This window comes from Vanessa atalanta, chromosome 17 (genome assembly GCF_905147765.1).
Source record: "Vanessa atalanta chromosome 17, ilVanAtal1.2, whole genome shotgun sequence".
Taxonomy (NCBI): Eukaryota; Metazoa; Arthropoda; class Insecta; order Lepidoptera; family Nymphalidae; genus Vanessa; species Vanessa atalanta.
In genome coordinates this window covers 247,691-267,552 of record NC_061887.1, presented here as the reverse complement: position 1 = coordinate 267,552, position 19,862 = coordinate 247,691, and the positions used below count along the sequence as shown (strand labels likewise).

Here is a 19,862-nt window from a genome sequence, read left to right as displayed (position 1 = left end):
CGCATGCGAAGAATTCACTAGAAATTACAACAGAATGAAATTCTTGAATCGACAACAATGTAACAACAATCGCGGCAAACGTAAACATAACAACAATTCCTTAACAATTACCACACGCGGATTTGTTTGTCTTTAAATTACTTTGAAAGTCATAAAAATATAACTTATGATATGGTTCATAGTTTGAGACTCATAGTATATAGAATTATTTCGTATACCGTCAAAATAAGTAGCGAAAAGTTATGTATAGTAAGTTCTGTTAAAAAATTGACAAATAAACGGATACTTTCAGATAAATATGTATATATATTTTCAAATCCACAGAGTTATTTACTGTGCACGTTAACTAACAGGCATTTCAGAGGTGCGTGTATTTACAAAAAAAATGGTCGAAGTATTAAATATGTTTATAGTAACATTTTAAGTGAAGTCGTAGATGTTAATACAAATCATATTATATAGTGCTAGTTGACACTCAGATGTGATTGTTTTCATATAAATAAACTCTACAAAACCCCATTGAAATGCAATGACATCAGTGGCAAATATAACCGAAGATCTTTGTAAAATATGTGACGGCCGAGTCGAGTGCGCGCCAACAGCTATACTCCTGATTTCCCTCGTTCATACTCTATACGGCCATATAGGGTCTGAGCCGGATTATTTTCGTAATAACAAAGATTTACTTAAATCGGAAAGTAAGAGAGAATTTGCAGATAAGCCGCGATACAAGCTGGCGTACAGGAACAAATTTTTAGAAGACGATAAGAATTACGACGACGATGATTATATGAATTTAGAATATGATTTTATTGTCATTGGAGGTGGCACGGCCGGCTGCGTTGTAGCAAGTCGGTTATCAGAAAATAGGAAATGGAAGGTACGAATTGAAATTGTTCTATTTTTATAAAAAAATAAATTAATATGAATGCTATTTGTGATTGAAGCAATATTTTGGAAAGAAAATTAATTCATATTCATAAAATTATATAAAGATGTCTGTCATTAATTGTTGCAGCTTAGTGTCAGGTTAACCAATTTATTGGAATGTTAGTATATTTACATGATATGTCATAAGTGTAACAAATACAAATAGGTTATAAGTCATTTTTAGTCGAAGCATTGATAGATTGTTTTAAAAACGTTTTTTTTTGTATTGTTACTTTTTCAGGTTCTACTTATAGAAGCAGGCCATGAACAACCTAAAATAGCTTCAATTCCCGGTCTCACGAGTGAATTTAAAGGGTCTTCTTTAGACTGGCAATATTCTATGAGACCGAAAAAAGGGTAAGATTACGGAAGCTGTATTTGGCTATCTTCTAGTTTATATCTTAATGCTTATAGTGTTCATTTAAACGACGAATACCGACGGTACTAGTTATCTCTTGAATATATTTCAGATTTTGTCAAAACCGTCCTAGCGGCTGCGAGGTTGTGCAAGGCAGAGTTCTAGGGGGCACATCTACAATTAACGACATGGCGTACATGAGAGGCAGTCCCGCGGATTACGACGAATGGGCTCTTAATGGCAATGAAGGGTGGAGCTTTAGCCAAGTGCTGCCCTACTTTAAATACTCAGAGGGGAATTATGACAAGGACATATCAAAGAGTAAACTCTTTCACTCCACACAAGGGCCATTAGATGTAGGACGATACCCTTACGTTGACGACAATGCCGATGTTCTTCTTAGTGCTTTCAATGATCTCGGTTATAATTACACAGATGTAAATGGAAAAAATCAGTTAGGATTCATGAGGATACAGACAATGTCGTATATTGGAGAGCGCGTAAGTTCATACAACGCCTTTATTGAACCAATACGAAAACTGAGAACAAATATTGAAATAATTACGGAAGCTTTAGTCACTAAAATTTTATTAAAAGAAAATAGAGATAGTGTTAAGGTTATCGGAGTAGAATATATTACAAACGGCACTAAAGTTACGGTGAAAGCATCGAAGGAAGTTATTTTAAGTGCTGGTGCTATCAACTCACCCAAACTCCTGATGCAATCTGGTATAGGGCCTAAAGACTACTTAGAATATTTGAACATTAAAGTTTTCAATGATTTACCGGTTGGAGGTAATTTTCATGATCATCTGTCGGTTTGTCTACCTGTCATAAAACTTATAAAAACCGCCACTACATCTAACTTTCCAGAAAAGTTAAAGGACATAACGAATTATTATTCGAAAGGAATTGGACCTCTTTCAACGAATTTTCAAGTCGTAGCTTTTTACGAAACAAGTATCTCAGATATACTTAAAACGCCTGATATTGAATTTAGATTTCGTGGTCACAATTCAAATATGTACTACGACAAGATGGATATTTGTACATCTCTCCTCACTCCTAGAAGCAGAGGACAGATTGTACTGAATGCGACCGATCCCATATTTGGAGCTCCTTTGATTTACCCTAATTTTCTCAAGGATCCTACTGATGAAAAGAAACTATTAGAAGGTATACAAGAAGTTGTAAAATTATTCGATACTGAGGTATTCAAAAGTGCAGAATTCGAATTTGATCCACGACCTATATTGAAAAATGAATGTAGTGACCATGAACGAGTTTCTGAAGAATTTTGGTCGTGTATAGTGAGACAATTTTCGGCTCCATTGCATAATTATGTTGGAACTTGTAAAATGGGCCCTTCAAAAGACCCAGAGTCTGTGGTTGATAATAGCCTAAGAGTCTATGGTGTAACTAATTTGAGAGTAGTCGATTCATCGATAATACCTAAAATAACGAGGGGTTCTACAGCAGCTCCAGTTATTATGATTGCTGAGAAAGCCAGCGATTTAATAAAAAGCGTTTGGTATTAAAATAAATTTATTATAAGGCTTAAAATTTAATAAAGAATCAGTTTTATCATCGATTGTTATAAAAATTTGATTTGTTTTCTTTCCAGTCTTTCATTATAAACTTAGTAGCTTTTTCTGCAATCATCACTGTTGGTGCAAATATTCCACCTCGAACATGTGTAGGCATTACAGAAGCGTCTACTATTCGAAGCCTTTCAACTCCGTGTACTTTAAGATCATAGTTAACTACAGATGTAGTTTTATTTCCACCCATTCGGCACGTGCCTATTGGATTTCCCATCGCTTTGGTATAATGTCTTGCTATACAATTCCACTGATCTCTATTCTGTAATCTATCGCAAGGAAATAGATCAAGTGGAGCTAATTTAATCTCTGCACGTTTAAATTCTTTATTTTCAAGAATTTGCAAAGCGATATCAACACTGTCTATTATTGCATCTAAATCTTCCGACTCCTTTAAAAGATTCGCTTGTATAACTGGCCGACCATATTTTGGATTTCTTTTATTTAGTGTTACTTTCCCTTTGCTCTTAGGTTTTAACAAAACTGGATTTACAATTACTAAATTGTAATATGGTAACGGTAAGCTAGATTCTTCTGCTGTGTGTACGGTGACGTTTGTTAACATGAATTTGTCGCTTCTTATGTAATTACCTTCCAATGCTAACTCAATGTCAGGTCCATTTTTATTTTCAAAAAGTTGAATAAATGCTGACACTTGGTTAATTCCTCGTGAGGCTAAGGGCCCTCCTCTGTTTTGGAACCATGTTTTAAAATCATCTATGATTTGACTTTCAGTAAATGGTGCTACGTCACTTAATGTAAAAGCCAAGCCGCCTGTTGTTACTTGATCTTGATAATCAGCGCCGACCGGAAGGTCAACGTAAACTGAGATATTATGCTTCGCCAATTCAGCTGTAGGTCCTATGCCGGATAGATGAAGTAATCTTACATTATTAATGGCTCCTGCCGTTAAAATAGTTTCTCTTTTAGCGTAAGCAGCTTGCGCTTTGCCTTTTTCAACTTCATATATAACGCCATCAATAGTTTTTTCCTGTTCATCGGTGATAAGTTTTGTAACCGTCGCACCCGTTTTTACAGTCAGGTTTTTTCTATGCCTTACTGGTTTAAGGAACGCACTATTTGTACTTAATCTTGTGTTATTAAACATAACAAATTGATTATTTATAGCGGCTTCTGGGACATTTGTATTGATGTCAATCGAACGAAAGCCCAACTCTGCAAATGCACCTAGAAATAGTTCCATATATCGATCGACGTGTTTGAATCTTTGCACATGCATTTCTCCGCCGCGAGAATGATAGAAAGAGTTCATTAGAACATCGTAGTCACCTGAAAAGACATTTAGATATTCTAAATATTTGCTAATAATATTAAGTATAATTTTATATTAAAACTAAATATATGTAAGTCGTTGTAGCTAGTTAAATCTAAATATAGTTCATAATTTACAATTAATTACATTTGCATTTAATATTAAATATGCCATATAAATCTCTTCTATGGATTTTTTTAAACAAAATGTCGAGAAGACCGTCAATACTTTTATTAAAAATCAATTAACAGTAATTGCTCCCATGGGTTGTGGACTGTAGTTTTTTGCATATCCTGATACTTTTTTTTGGACCTGCGGTCATTTTCTTTGAAGTATTATTTATTATCTTAACTCACCATTGTCTTCGGAAGCCTTAAAGTGTTCTATCAAGTTCTCAAATTTCCATCCTACAGAGTCAGGGGCAAGATTATCGTGCCATGCATCATAATCTTTCTTAGACCCTCGGGTATACTTCATATCATTGGTAACGCTTGATCCTCCTAACACTTTACCAGTTTTGACTTCACAGCTACCACCAGGTCTTGAGAGACAAGAGAAGCCATTTCTCTCAGTTCTAAAATTCCATAGAATAGGACGGAACTCTTCTGTTGGTACACCTGGTATGTTATAATCTATATTTTCTTCTTCACCAGCCTCGATAAGTAAAACCTTGAATATTAATCATACATATATACAATGACAAGAATCTCATTGATACATTTTAACGTATTAAGGTATTGAGACTGTAACCATCAAAATAAATTCCTTAAATTCATTTATAGGATGATATGATCTTTAACTGAGTGAATAATACAATTAAAGTGAATGAAAAATAAAAGACCTGTACCTTCCATTCAGGAACAGCAGATAGTCTGTTCGCAAGTACACATCCAGCAGTTCCTCCGCCGACAATTATGAAATCAAACACACTATTCTGAACATTCTTCTCATCGGCTTTACTTCTCGTCGCTTTGGAAAATAGATCTCCGTTCACCAATGATAAACTTCCTAGGATCACGTTCAAATGTATGAAGGCACTGAAGTGTAAAATTAAGTTATTTGCTTTAAATTCTTCGTATGTAACACCGAGTTTATCTTTAAGATGATATGTGCTAAGCAATTTTGGAAAAATACTTTGATACTAGATTTTATCAAATTATAATTAAACACTTTCATACGAGTTGTGGTATCTTAATGGCCGTTACATAGTAAAATACGACGTCAATATTACAAACGTATGACTGTTTACATTTAAACTTTGCTTAGAGGGTGTTTGGTTAAACAATAATGTGCTTTCCTCTTTCACATATCAAATTAACTATGATAAAAAAGAGAAATCACTGCTCGACACCTGCTAAACAACTTTATAAGTGAAGCTGTATATAAATAGTCTTCTAAGTAAAATGCTAACCTGCGAAACACTTTAATCTCCATTTCAAATCACCAGAGACGACACAGGTGATATTATTATTGAAAATATCATTGATTTAGTATAACAATTTAGGTAATCACTCGGCACAACTAAAAGCCATTGAGCAGAGAATAGAATTGAACGCATGTGAATGCACACTCGATCGCGTAATCCTAAGTATTCGGAAGGTTATTTGGCAACAGGACGGAGTTTTCAGTTGAAAAGTAATTCTTATGTAATTAAATGTTCCGGTGTTCAATGACGAATGTAATTTATTTGTTGTTATGTATGATTTATGTACAACATCAGTGCTGTTATGTACCACCGTATACTATCGTGTATATTGTCTAAAGTATTAGGAATTAATATTCTTTAATTTGTTATGTTTTGTTGAAACAAAATGATTTTAAATGACAATTGTGTTCTCCTCTAGCTTTCAGCTTGAAATATATGATGGTTAGATTTACTGCTCATAAATATTCTACAGATTGTGAAATATATTAAAAAGGCTTGAAGCCTATCACGCTGTTCTAATGGCAGACTTTCAACCGCGTCCCGTAGGTTTCCTTGGATTTTAACGTCGACTACGAAATAAATTGTCAACACAAGTTAAACACCTCAACAATAATAATTTATCAGTGAAGCCAAAAACACAACATCGTATTAAATTAAAAAATTATACAATATATAATATGATTACTGTCCGAACAAACTGCCGTTCCCTAAGATCTTAGCTTATAAATCAATGAAGTAAACACTGATTTGTGATAAGGACCCTTTAATTTGATTTGATCAACTTTACAACGAGATATGGCAATAAATTGAAGTAACATCACTCTTTAATCGCAAACAGAGAGGCCAGGGGCAGATAGGCAGGGAATGCTAAGCGTGTACCGGAAATTAAACTGGCTCGCACATAGTTTATGACGTCCAGTTCTTGTGGTCATTTAGGAGAGTTGTGGTCATATCTCTAAGTTATGTGATCAAAGTAAGACCGATAAGCTTTATTTATCTGTGAATCGTGACCCAAAATCGTCTGATGGGGCAAAGGTGGTCACAAATGATCTCTCTGACAATATGTTTTAGGTTTTTTTTTATCATACCGAATGTTGTAATTAAGTCTTGAGTTTTAAAGACTTATTAAATAAGAAACACGTTGAATAAAAAACAACCAAGTAACATTCTAAAAAGTTTAGAATCTTTTCACTGTGAACAGCTTTCGCAGCAAAATTGGTTATGTTACGTAGGTGATACAACAAGTCAATGGATAAGAATAGAATGCTCTCTGACAACATTAGATTCATCTATAAATAAAAAATATCCAATAGGCAAACATCACAGATCTGTTTTCACCGGTGAGTTAGTATGTAAAACATTTTATTAATTTTTATCTCATTTTCTTTCTTTAATGTATATATCTACTTTAGTTTAATGATTAGTTATAAATCAATCAAACCAATCACGAGGTTTGGACCCATAGAGCTTAAACATTTTTAGTGTTTGAGCACACAAACATAGCAATAGGCTATTTGACTGGTTTTTAAAATCCATTTTATATTATTTAGTAGAGGTTAAGGAACCCAATTAAAGTCTAGTACATATTTGCTGAAAAATATCAAATTAAAAATTCCATATTTAAATAGCGCGTGAAAACGCTACTTTGACAATATGGCGCTGCAATATGGGGTCGGTGACGTCACTTGCCTGTATTATAATCTGTGGCACATATAAACCACATACAGTAGACAAACGAGGCTAACAAGCAAGGGGCGTCATCATAAACCCGACCAATCAGGAGCGATTTGTGTCACGTGACAAAAGTTAAAAAAATAAATTTTTATTCATGGATTTTTGAATAAATTAATTATTATTTTCAACTTTCATTAATAAATAACCATTTTTAAACTCATAATATATACTTATTACAATAATTGACACTTTATTTTTCGTATTGTCAATAGCCTTTTCTATAAAATCTATAATTTATCCCGCACCACCTGTACGATGGGTCTTTGAGCTTGCCTGATGTGACGGAACATGCGTCCGAAAGAGATATCGAAGTTACTGAGACAACGACATCATAATCAACATAATATTTCACTTAATCAAATGTATGAAGATTTTATATTTAAACTATAAGAAAATTAAAAACAATTTATGTTATTTATGCTTATTTTGTGACCTTCTAATAAATACCTAAGCGCAAACGGTTCATATCTAATAAATTAAAACCATCGAGTTAGTACTTTAATAAAATATGCAAATTAACTACCAATGAGGCTTTTTAAAATATTAACTTAATCGCCTCATTTAAAATAATGTTTCGTAAGAGGAAACAGGGATATTTGTATTTTCATAATAGTTGCTATTTCAAATAATTAATCTTTGTCGGTAATCAACTTAAAAAGATATTCAATTACTATGTTTATATTATAAACGAAACGATTAATGATCAATATGTACTTTGTGCATCCACGTGTATTATGGGTTTATCCATAATTACATTTAAGATTACATGGGTTTTCCATAATTACACTTAAGATTAGATACATTTTATTTTATCAAAATTACAATGTAATTAATGTTCCTGATGAAATATTTAATAGGGCGCTGCCAATGAAGATATGTAACCCTATTATTTAGGTAAGTTAAAATAAATTCTTATTTAGTAAAATTATTACATATTAACTTTTAAAAAAAAAGTGATATTCTTAGCAACTCAAACTATACTGTTCCTGCTGTAGTAATAATAACAAATAAAAACATGTCTTTGCAGTTTAACGCCATCTAGCGCTGTAAAGAGAAACAACTATATTGATCGGATTACGTAGTTCTTATTCTCTTGGATAGGTGACGCTACTAGTTCTTAAATAAAAACATTCAGTTTGAGTTGGATGAATGTTGTAGACACGGCCTAAAGTTGTGTCTTTTTTTACACCGGGATATCCTTCAACATCTTGCCCACGTTTTCTTCTACAAAATGAATTTCTTTCCCATACGTAATACTGGGGTACTTCACAGGGTATCATGAAGTAAAAGACGCAACGGAAGCCCTCAAGGATGAATAATTTTCCCCGTTTTTTTCACATTTTCCATTATTTTTTTCGCTCCTAATAATTGCAGCGTGATGTTATATAGCCTAAAGTCTTCCTCGATAAATGGTCTATTCAACACAAAAAGAATTTTTCAATTCGAACCAGTAATTCCCGAGATTAGCGCGTTCAAACAAACAAACAAACAAACTCTCCAGCTTTATAATATTAGTATAGATTACGAGCCAATAATATAAAAATTAAAGAAAAAATATTCAGAGATCTTTTTACTTTATCCGCCTGACAAATTCAAGACAATTATGAATGTTACACTATTATAAACAATACTATGAAGACCCAAATAAAGAAGTGTTAAAATTAAACGCGTGTAATCGAATTCGCGTTAAAGGATCGCCTACTTGGTACTTGGAAGCTTGGCGAATGCATTGCGGTAAGGTGGCCATTCCTCAAATTTCTACCGGACTATCCTATTTTGAATATCTCTGAGCAAGAAATTATAAGATTTTAATTATTAAAATAATAATTAAAACCTTTTAAAATTCCTCAATAAAATATCGTTTAGAACGTCGTTTGTAATAATTTTTTCTCAAACGTGTTATCTGTGCCTTTTCTCTATTTTGGATTCACATAATTTCAATGTGCCTGCATGTTCCCATCACCGGCAGCATCACAATCTATGTTTTAACACTATTGACGACAAAACTATATTCTTTGGGTTGTTAAGTATTTAATTATTTTACTATATTTTAAATAAATAGATTTTTTTAATTCATAACAAACTAATTATCTATTATTAATACTAAAAATATATTAGGTATCTTCAGAAATGAACAATTAAGTTTTACAGCGCGACATCCTGGATTTACAATAATTAAATATGGCCGCCCTGAGAATAACTCCCATACACCAAACACACCGTAATTAGTACTTGGCCGCCATAAATCATCGCTATCTCTTATATTTATTGCCTTTAAAATTATCGATAATAAAATAAACTGAGCGTTTAGCGATACACGCGAGTAATAAGTCAAAAACTTCACGATAGCATTAATATCATACTCTTTTGTAACGATTTTATAAATAAATAGAAAGTCGGACAGTTGATAAATTACGCGACGGTTAAGCAATTACTATTTTGATTTCGTTTGAATATAAAATTATACAAATTAATTTGTTTCGTGTCTGGAAAAGGAATGTTGTTTTGTTGTTTAAAAAAAAAAACATAAGAAAAATAATAAATTAAGTTATTAAAAAAGTAATAACAATTATTTTTTCATAAGAAAGCTAAGTTATTTTGGAATATACTTAATTAAATATATAATATAAAGGTACGCAAATTAAAAACGCATATAAACTGAAGTTTTTATACAAATGTGATGGTGTTATTATATGTTTTATAATGGATATATTATAATATATTATACTAATATAATACTTTGGTTAATATACTTGATTAAAATATCCACTCAACTGAGAGACAATGGTATGAAGTGTTGCACTTTGCTGTGATATCATTTCCAGACCCTCAAAGTGCGTGTAATCGTTTCGGCTTAATGTTTGGCTGGAGTCCAAAAACTTAATGCAATTTTGTATACTGTTTAATATTACAGTCCAGTACTGTATTTTAAAGAATTGTAATAGTTCTTATTTTATTTATTCAAACAGTATAAGAGTTTGAATTTCGTTTTGTTTTAAAATATATAGGTACGTTTATATTTGAAATAACCTAATTCAAAAATAAAATATTTATATGGTAGGGTGCTCCTTTGTGATAAATTATATATATAAAAGGTTGTAGGAACACGCCCAGTAAGATTAGTAACAATCTGTAAATGTCGCACCGCTGGGCTTAGGCTTCCTCGCCTGTTTAAGGAGAACATTTGGAAAATTGCGTTTGCCCTAGCTTAAACTTGGAATCAATGACTAATATTCACATTTTCTAACTTCTGAACTATCACACCTCTTACGTTGTCAGTAAAAAATCAAAGTAAAAATATACTTGATTCAAATAGGGTTGTAAGCTACCACCGGTTAGGAATGTAGATTTGATCAAGAACCGCCAAGAAACTCAGTAGTTAATCTTTTAACAACACAAATTAAGCACTAAAACTCAGTGGTGCATGCCCGAATTGGAACCCGTGATCTTTGCGTAAGATTCACGTCTCTCCACTGGGCGATCTCGGCTTTCGACAAAGGACACTGTTAATTCCCATCCATTAGGCGCCGTCCCGCAAATCCCGGTGTCCGAATGCCCGCTATTAGAGATAACATTCCTTAAGATGTTCGCTACTTGTGGACTGAAGACAGACCTACAATGAGCAGACACGACTTATATATGTTTGTACAACATTTCCCGCGATTAAAAATGTTGCTATATGTAAATTTCGAACAAAGTAGGTTTGACGCAAAAAGGTTTTACTTAATTGTAACTCGTTTACATAATTGAACACGTTATACATTTCTTTATTTGACATTTTCATGAACAGCTTTTTAAAAAAGAACAATTTACTGTGCAAGACAATTAGTAAAATGCCACAAGATAAGATTGTAATCGTTATCTAAATATTTAAGCGAGATTCGTGCATGTAATAGAGGTGTCTTACCTTTTATTTAATTCGCTATTGATCATTTTAAATTTTAGTGAAATAAAATAAAATTACTAATTATATATAAAAAAAAATATGATGCTTCATTTTAGAACTAATCTCGTAACAATTTAATGCTTTAAGGGTACTCCAAGTTGATAGATATATGGATCTTGAATGATCTTTGACCTTTAATTATAAAATAACAATCAAAATATCTAACTTTATTAAACAATATTAATTTAATTTAAATATAATCATAGACCTGTCTATGTGTCACAAGCTCTGTAACCCTGCGTCTTAAGGGTCAGTCAGACAAATAGCTAGCGATCAGTCAGTTAGATAAGGCGGTCGTTACACGCAGCTGTCGCCATCGGCGGGCGCTGGGATCCAGGATTGTCCCGGATTAACCCGGGATCGAATACAGGTGGACAAAGCTTTTATTGGTCATTTAGTTGATTCTATGATTATACCTTAAGGCTTTGGATCGGGGTACAATTGTAATATTTGTTGTTTGTTATTTAATAAACTACGCGTCTCCTTCATAGTTATAAAGAGCTGGTCTGGAATATGAGTGTGTTAGCTTTCAAGATATTGGCTTAACTTGCTGTGGCTACCTTAGACCGAGTTCAATAAAAACTGATTGTATATTGCAAATATAATAGTAACTGTTACGGCTTCAGGAAGCGCCTACTAAATAAATATAGCAATTCCGCATACACTAATTCATTTTATATTACTTTTTATTTTTTACCTACCTACATAAATATTTTGTTTTATATAACTTTTTCTATTATCGAACGAACGCTGTGTATGCTGTATCAAAAAGTGAATATACTTTTACTCTGAGGTTAAATCGTTTGATTTTAACTTCCATTAGAACCCACTAAAGTTCTAACAGTAATAAATATAATTTTCATCACTATAAGTATTTGAAACGGGATATTTACCACGAGGATATTTTACGTGAACAAGACATCCGTAGATAATGTCGAAATATCGAGCTCCACCAAATAAAAATAAAAAACATGGTAAATATCCCGTTTCAAATACTTATAGTAACAAAAATAACCATGTTAATTTAAAATCTTATAATTTTCATCTCGTAATTAAAAGTGCAATTCTAAAGTTGTGTGTCTTAAAGGTATATTTGTAAGTATATTATTTAAGTTTATGTTCCCTGAGGGGTTGAACTGAGCAGACACATACGGCAGAGCACATTATACAGAACAAGTGTGTCTGCGAACACAAGGGTACTCTCTGTTCCCTTAATCGATTCAGGCACCAACGGCTTCTTGTGCTTTCCGGGAACAAGATTGTCAACACTGACAATTCCCAATCCCCAGGTTGCAAATGAGAATTTCGTCCGGCGATTGAATCCACAATGTGCAAATAAAATACATAATAGTTTACCTCAATGATACCAGATTGATCTAGTTCACATCAGAGTGCACCCTCGACTTGTATTCATTTATGAACATTGAAGTTAATTACCTGAAACCAAAATAAAACCATATTAATATACTATACTATACGGAGAAGAGCCAGAATTATAGCTTTGACCCGCTTTGGTTAAAAATTTTGGCACTGGAAATACTAGACTGTTTGCTATAAACTTTAATAAGAATTCTGAGTATCATGTTCACTATTAAGTTATATTTGTAACTGAAGATCTCAGATTATTTTGGGATTGGAGTCCCTTAGAACACTCCAACCCCTCTCCCTCCTTGAATCCGCTATACAATGACAGTAATGATCTGTGTTAACCTAATTAAAATAAAAACTCAATTATTATTAAAATTTCAAATATAACATGTTCCATAGTGTGCCGATTTATGTTTATTTAACATTGCAATAAATCATTATATACTTAGACGTAATTAGCACTGACATTTTTTGAGTGTTCACTTTAACACTAATTTATCTCTTTCCGACGTAATTGATCCGTTGCTTGAATGGAGAAAACGGAGTTTACTAATAAATGCCTTGCAAATAATGTTTAATTTATAGAATAGATGGAGGGACGAGCCTTCCTATGTTTTTTTTATTATTCATTCGTTTTTCAAATTTAACTCTAAATATTAATTTAAATTAAATGATTTACTTAATCTGCTTTTATTTGTGCAAAATAAACTTTGCCAATAATCGATAATCATTCACCGAGCGCCTCAATACCACCACTCGACAATAAGTCACGTGGTATTAACGGCTTACACTCGGAGCGCCGTGCAATCGAGCGGATTCATTTAAGTATATATATATATATATATATATTAAATAATGATATGATATATAAAATCCGGTGACTCCGGTGTAAGTAATCTGCAAATATATTCGGAAAGATCACATATTTAAAAGCGACGCAATGTATGCTGCTCAAATAATTTCTCATAATTTCTCAGAATTTTACGGCCAAGTTACGTTACGGTAAAGTCATTTTCTACTACCATGTGAATTGTTAAACTGCTAAGTACTGAAGATATTAATATTTGAGCAAACAACAAATAATCTTTAATGGAATTAAATCAAAATGTTTTAGGTAAACTTCAGAATAAAGCATTTTTGAATCGTCAATATTTCATCGCTACCACCGTTTCGGTAAACCTTCAGTAAGAAGGAACAGCAACTAACTTGCAATCGATTCTCACTATATAACATACCACTCCCATGTGGTGACTGTTTTCTTATCCATCAGAAGACAGATTATAATTAAATTAATCATGATATATAAGGAGGATTTACCTGCGGGTAGTTTGACGAAATTTAAGAAATTTGACAATAATAGAACATGTTTTTAAAGTTTCTTTACAAAAGGTTGCAGAAGTCAGAGTTCCGCCGAAAGCAATTGTGCGGACAAATTTAAATAAGAACAATAGAAAATCTTTAGGTAAGTGACGGGAAACCCTTGTACAAAAAGAAAATTCAACATTGTTGCACCACAAAATAAAATTTCGACATTGTCGAAATATTTCTTGTGTATTGTGCACATAAGTAGATTATAATTATTTTTCTTGCAAAAAATATTTTCACAATTTATATTTACAATAGTCTGTGATTTTGGAATGAGTATTTATTTTACAATGAAACGCATACAATTTCGGTAAAATATATAATCTTTGTGGTTAGTGTACCTATGTATAATTTAACTCAAATTTTCGTCAGCTTTTATTCCGGCTAGATTTATTTATTATAAACCATCGGCCCTTGCAATTATCCGGTAACACACTTTATATTTATAAATATATTATGTCTTGTCAAGTTTAATTTATTAGGATAAAATACATTTAACAATTATATAAATACATTTAATTTAATTTAGCCGAGATGGCCCAGTGGTTAGAACGCGTGCATCTTAACCGATGATTTCGGGTTCAAACCCAGGCAGGCACCACTGAAATTTCATGTGCTTAATTTGTGTTTATAATTCATCTCGTGCTCGGCGGTGAAGGAAAACATCGTGAGGAAACCTGCATGTGTCTAATTTCAACGAAATTCAGCCACATGTGTATTCCGCCAACCCGCATTGGAGCAGCGTGGTGGAATATGCTCCAAACCTTCTCCTCAAAGGGAGAGGAGGCCTTTATCCCAGCAGTGGGACATTTACGGGCTGCTTATGTTATGTTATGTACATTTAACAAGAGTGTTAACATCAATACGAGATATGGAAAGAGATTCCAGTAAGGGTATCCCAATATACACATCTCATTTTGCACTTTAATACACACATATGCAGGCATTGTTGGCATCACGCCAGGACTTGGCATGCCATCCAATCATTTGTTCCGTGTCCGTCTGTAGGATTTATCGTCGGCTAGAGCTGTCGGCTTGCATCTGGATTTACTTCTAACGGATTATTTGTTATTGAATTGGTTTGGCCAGAGCATTTGAACGGTAGAACGGCTATCAGAATGTTCATGCATCAGAAGTTATAAAGCTTTGTCTATTGTGAAGTTATCATATAGGAATGATGGGCTATTTGTAAGCAAACTGATATATCGCTGGTGGTATGCTGTCACGTTGGAAAGAACATAATTGTAATTAAACAATCAAATTAAAACAAACAATTAAATTAAACAAGGTTAAATATATATCCGTGAAGATAAAAAAGTATAATATATCAATAGACTAGACGATACTTTAAAACAGCTCTACAATCAAAGGTGGCTAACGCGTTCTCTATATTAATTGCGTTTAAGAAGAACTAATAATTGGATTATGGTAAAAGGCGGCGTTATCTACCTTTGATCAACTTGTATTATACTTTTGATTAAGTAAAATTTTAGATTTATGACTAATGAACATTAGTTTTCACAAAGTCACCAACAGTGTTTATTTTTTAACTAAATTTGCAGAAACAACAATTTCAGTAATGGTAGCTTCCAGCAGAAGACGCACCTAAGTTGATACAACCGGAACATGCGGATAGGTTTTTATAATCTAGTTATCAACATTCCTACTATCCAGAATGGACCAGCTGACTACCTACTACCCAGCAGAAGTCTTTTCAAGCAGTAATGACGTACGCTAAGACTCGCGCGGAGCAGGTGACCGCTCGGTCCGACTCCTGCGACCTGACGTCGCGGCGGCGTTTAACAGATTTCGAGGAACGAGCAACCCGCGCGTGTGAGCCCCGTGGCACGCACCCGCAGTTCTTAGAGCTGCACAAACTACGAGTATTCCTCAATACAGTCAGTGCTCTCGTGTGTGTTTTGGTGAATGCGATATTTATATTACTATTTGCTTCTACTCACTTAAGTAATAAGTTTTTCTTTGATATCGTATTACAAAGACGAACAATCGCACCAAACAACTTCACAATCTTAATTACAGTGGCTTGTTTGCTTTAATCATCGTTATAAAGTATTTTAGGGTTTAAACGTGACAAATGCTTGTCTACTGTGTAATGAAGAGTAATCCGCTCCGACTCACACTCCACATGCTCGCATCATAGCGGGTGTGTTTCCATTGCGACTCGTGATGTGGCATTGTCGTGTCGATAGACGGATTATATTTTAGTTACGTTACATTATTAAATGATCTATTCCATTTCAAATAAAGATATGTCCATTATTACATCTTATTACACCCAATAAGCGTTTTAGTTTTTATAGGTATCTCCCTCTTTCAAAACGCGCTGTTTAACTGGACAGCGTTATTTATCTAAACGTAGTGTTTTACCCAAAGTGGTGGTGGAACTATTTCATGCCTTCTCTTATACGATGCTTATTTAGCTACGATTTTGATAGATTAAAGTGCAAGCAAAATAAGCAAATTTCAATGCAAATTTCGAGTGAGAAAAAGCACACAAAAAAGGGTGAAAAGTGACATAGGCTTTCAAATAAGACCAAAGTCTGATTGTTATTAGTAGTTCATACTTTACTTATATTTACGTTATAACATCTATGGAATATGACAATCAAAGCGTCTAGTGCTATGTACGCGCACCCCGCGCTGCGTAACCTGACAGCTATTTGAGTTAATGTCGCTCTAAACACATTGTCGTGTCGCTTTTCAAGCAATTAAGCTCAGTGGGGATGTTTCTGATGTTTCATGCGAGCTAATTGGCGAGGAATTTCTTAAGGAACCAATATCATTCCCTTTATAATTGAATGTAGTTAGATATTTACAGATTTTTAAGGTAAAAGTCGAGGTATTAGTAAAAAGTGAACAGAAGACACCAATTAAAGATCGTGAAGAAAGGTCGCGGGTTCGTAAATGCAGACGTGTGAGTTGTGGAGAATATCGTGGAGTAACCTCAATGAGTAAAGTTTGCTATATGTTTATCAACATTTTATAAAGATTTTTATGGCTAATATTTAACTTGGGTTCTGTTCAGTCAGTTCAAATTGTTAAAGATTAATCTGATGATTGATAATTTTAAAATTTTAGTTGCTTTATGTCTTATTAAATGCAACTATCACGAAAAACTCTGAATTAATCCACTGATCCAATGAAATACATTTGCGAACTATCGTCAGAGTTTTAAACCAATGAACCTTTGCTGCCAGAAGTTAATTCTCCCACTTATATTATAGGAACAAAAACCAGTATAATTGCAGTGTAATTGCCGGTAATCTAGGTAGCTACGAGATAGGATTTCAGTTATAATGCTTGATCTAGCAATTAAAGCACATCCGCTCGTACATTAATTGTTTAAAGCTAAATCATAGTGCCAAGTCTCGTTAACGTTCAGAAATCCGCAACGATCTTGCGCATCGCGAAGAACACATCTGAGACTTATTTTCAGACTTATGGTCAGTTACTGCGCAAATAGGCTTTTCTAATTGAATAGGAATATGAGGCTATTGGTTCTGTAATAAGTTTTAACAATTCCTTACATCAGCCATGTAGCCATGGGAACTAGGACGTTGTCTTTTAATTACACTGGCTCACTCAACGCAGAACTAGAACGAAGCATTGCAAGTATTGTATTTCGTCACAAGGATACGTGATGGGTGACAAGTTCCACCAAGTAACTAGGCCTGTAATTAGGAAGTATTCGGCATTAGTTAATTAACATCAGACATTTTTAACTTTGCCGTTTCATAGATTCAAGATAATTGTAAAAAATACATTGGTAAAGAATGCCTATTATTTGATACAAGATTATATAGATGATAAAAAAGCGTGCAGTTAATGCTTGTTGATTTCCAGGCAGGAGACATAACATACATATATAACTAACATGACTGTATTTTTAGATGTTGAAAAAGTGTAACTACTGAGTTTCTTACCGGTTCTTATCGGTAGAATCTACATTCTTAATCGGTGGTAACTTAACTTTAAATAGTTTGTTAAATGATGATTCAAAAGTGCTTGTAAAAGCCTACTTGAATAAAGTATATTTTGATTTTGATTTCGGCAGACGTTTGATTTTAACAATTACATCGCTTTTTGTGCAGTTCTTTAGAGGAAGCATACTTCGTATTACGCACGTACACTTTTTATTTGGTATAGTATATAGTATTTGATTGATAGCTTTGAGAAAGTAAGCATATTTTTAGATTTCAAACGCCTCACATGTCTTTAGTAAGTAAAGTATTTTATGTTAAGTGAGTATATTATTTATTTTATATTTCCTCGTTAATGTCATACAGAACCATTTACGGATCACTCAACACACTCTTGATTATCGCACGAATGAACAAATGTCCGTATAAAATATCGTCTCTCATTCATATCGACACTTGAGTCCGCGTCACAAAATGGCTTGGAACACAAAATGGCGTCTCACCTTTTTCGTATGTCTGCTTTACCAAGTGTACTACGTGTCGTCATCACAGGAAGTCATGAAGAAATTGACAACCGGTTTCGCGAAAGCCTTAGATCAGTGTAAAGAAGAGGTAAGTAATACATACGTTTATACTAATCATTCGAAAAAAATGGTCTACTATTTAAGTCACACCAGGACTAATGAAGCATTAGTATGCTAAGGATATCTAAATGTAGTCAAAAGGACAAATGAACCGTCAATATTTTCAGCTGGGTCTAGGCGATCACATAATTCAAGACTTCTTCAACTACTGGCGAGAGGAATACGAGCTGGTGAACAGGGACATGGGCTGTGCCATCATGTGTATGGCGTCTAAGCTCGACCTGATCACAGATGATATGAAGATCCATCACGGAAACGCTCATGAGTTTGCTAAGAGTCACGGAGCAGGTACATACAAAGTGTATATTTGTAATATAAATAAAAATACGTTTTAATTATTCCTCAATCTTTAACTTATACAAGATTTGATGAATTATCAGTATTATCATTTTAACATTATCAGTATTTTAAACTTTAGTTACTTTTAAAGAACTGTTATTGTTAAAGTTACTGGATTGTTTTGTCATGTTAAAGGGTTAACCGAAGTTAAGGTACGATAACATGTATTAATATACTTGTAAAGTATAGTATTATAAATTTGTTAAAGATGACGACATGGCCAAGCAGCTGGTCAACATCATTCATGAATGCGAGAAGGTTCACGTCGGGGTCGTAGACGATTGCATGAAGACTTTGGAAATCGCTAAATGTTTCCGAACTAAGATACATGACCTCAAATGGGCGCCCTCCATGGAGACCATCCTTGAAGAGATAATGACCGAAGTATAAAGGAATCAATAAATGACTGGAGACGTTTGAACTTCTTTCTCTCCTCTGAATTTAATATCATAGACTTTCTATGTTTCTTGTTTTGTTCAAACGTATCTTTATATATTCAAATCATCATGTATTGAGTCATTCTTAAGTTTACTTAACTTAGACCTACATAGTGCTGCTAACTTATTTTAATCATATTTATTTGGTGGATTGCAAACAAGCGTTAATCTATGTCCACTCGCTTGGACAGTTGATAATTATTCTTTATCAAGTCCTTTTTAATTTTGCTAAGTAAAATTGTCGCGTGCGGCCTTTCAATGTTGAGTTTGGTTAAACATAGTTCCTATATAATTAAATTCTTTAGTATAAAAATAACAGGTATTTCAAATATCTCCAGTTTCGTAAATTATTGATGGTTAAAAAATGACACCGGCAATGTTTTATGGAATTATAATTATCTTCTCCTTATGTTCGTCAGCTAGCCTTAAGTTGTATCTTTACTTCTATTTTTATATTAATCAAAAGGTGTGGTTAGAATACTGTGACGTGAAGAAATAAA

The 19,862-nt window shown here is 33.4% G+C and overlaps 3 protein-coding genes across 3 annotated transcripts; 2 read left to right on the top strand and 1 right to left on the bottom strand.

Annotated features, from left to right (window-relative positions):
* The first annotated feature begins 529 nt into the window (after positions 1 to 529).
* Positions 530 to 2,872, top strand: LOC125070421 (glucose dehydrogenase [FAD, quinone]-like). The gene is made up of 3 exons (XM_047680288.1): positions 530 to 895; positions 1,172 to 1,287; positions 1,401 to 2,872. Exons 1-3 carry the CDS (start codon positions 530 to 532, stop codon positions 2,824 to 2,826), a joined length of 1,908 nt encoding a protein of 635 aa, XP_047536244.1. The 3' UTR covers positions 2,827 to 2,872.
* LOC125070616 (glucose dehydrogenase [FAD, quinone]-like) lies at positions 2,873 to 16,197 on the bottom strand. Its single transcript, XM_047680564.1, has 4 exons — positions 16,141 to 16,197; positions 5,010 to 5,303; positions 4,519 to 4,831; positions 2,873 to 4,179 (listed from the first exon to the last, which is right to left on the bottom strand). The coding sequence occupies exons 1-4, from the start codon at positions 16,195 to 16,197 to the stop codon at positions 2,873 to 2,875; spliced, it is 1,971 nt and encodes a 656-aa protein (XP_047536520.1).
* Positions 16,198 to 18,403: 2,206 nt separating this feature from the next.
* LOC125070424 (general odorant-binding protein 1-like) lies at positions 18,404 to 19,862 on the top strand. Its single transcript, XM_047680292.1, has 3 exons — positions 18,404 to 18,554; positions 18,694 to 18,874; positions 19,134 to 19,862. The coding sequence occupies exons 1-3, from the start codon at positions 18,417 to 18,419 to the stop codon at positions 19,313 to 19,315; spliced, it is 501 nt and encodes a 166-aa protein (XP_047536248.1). The 5' UTR covers positions 18,404 to 18,416; the 3' UTR covers positions 19,316 to 19,862.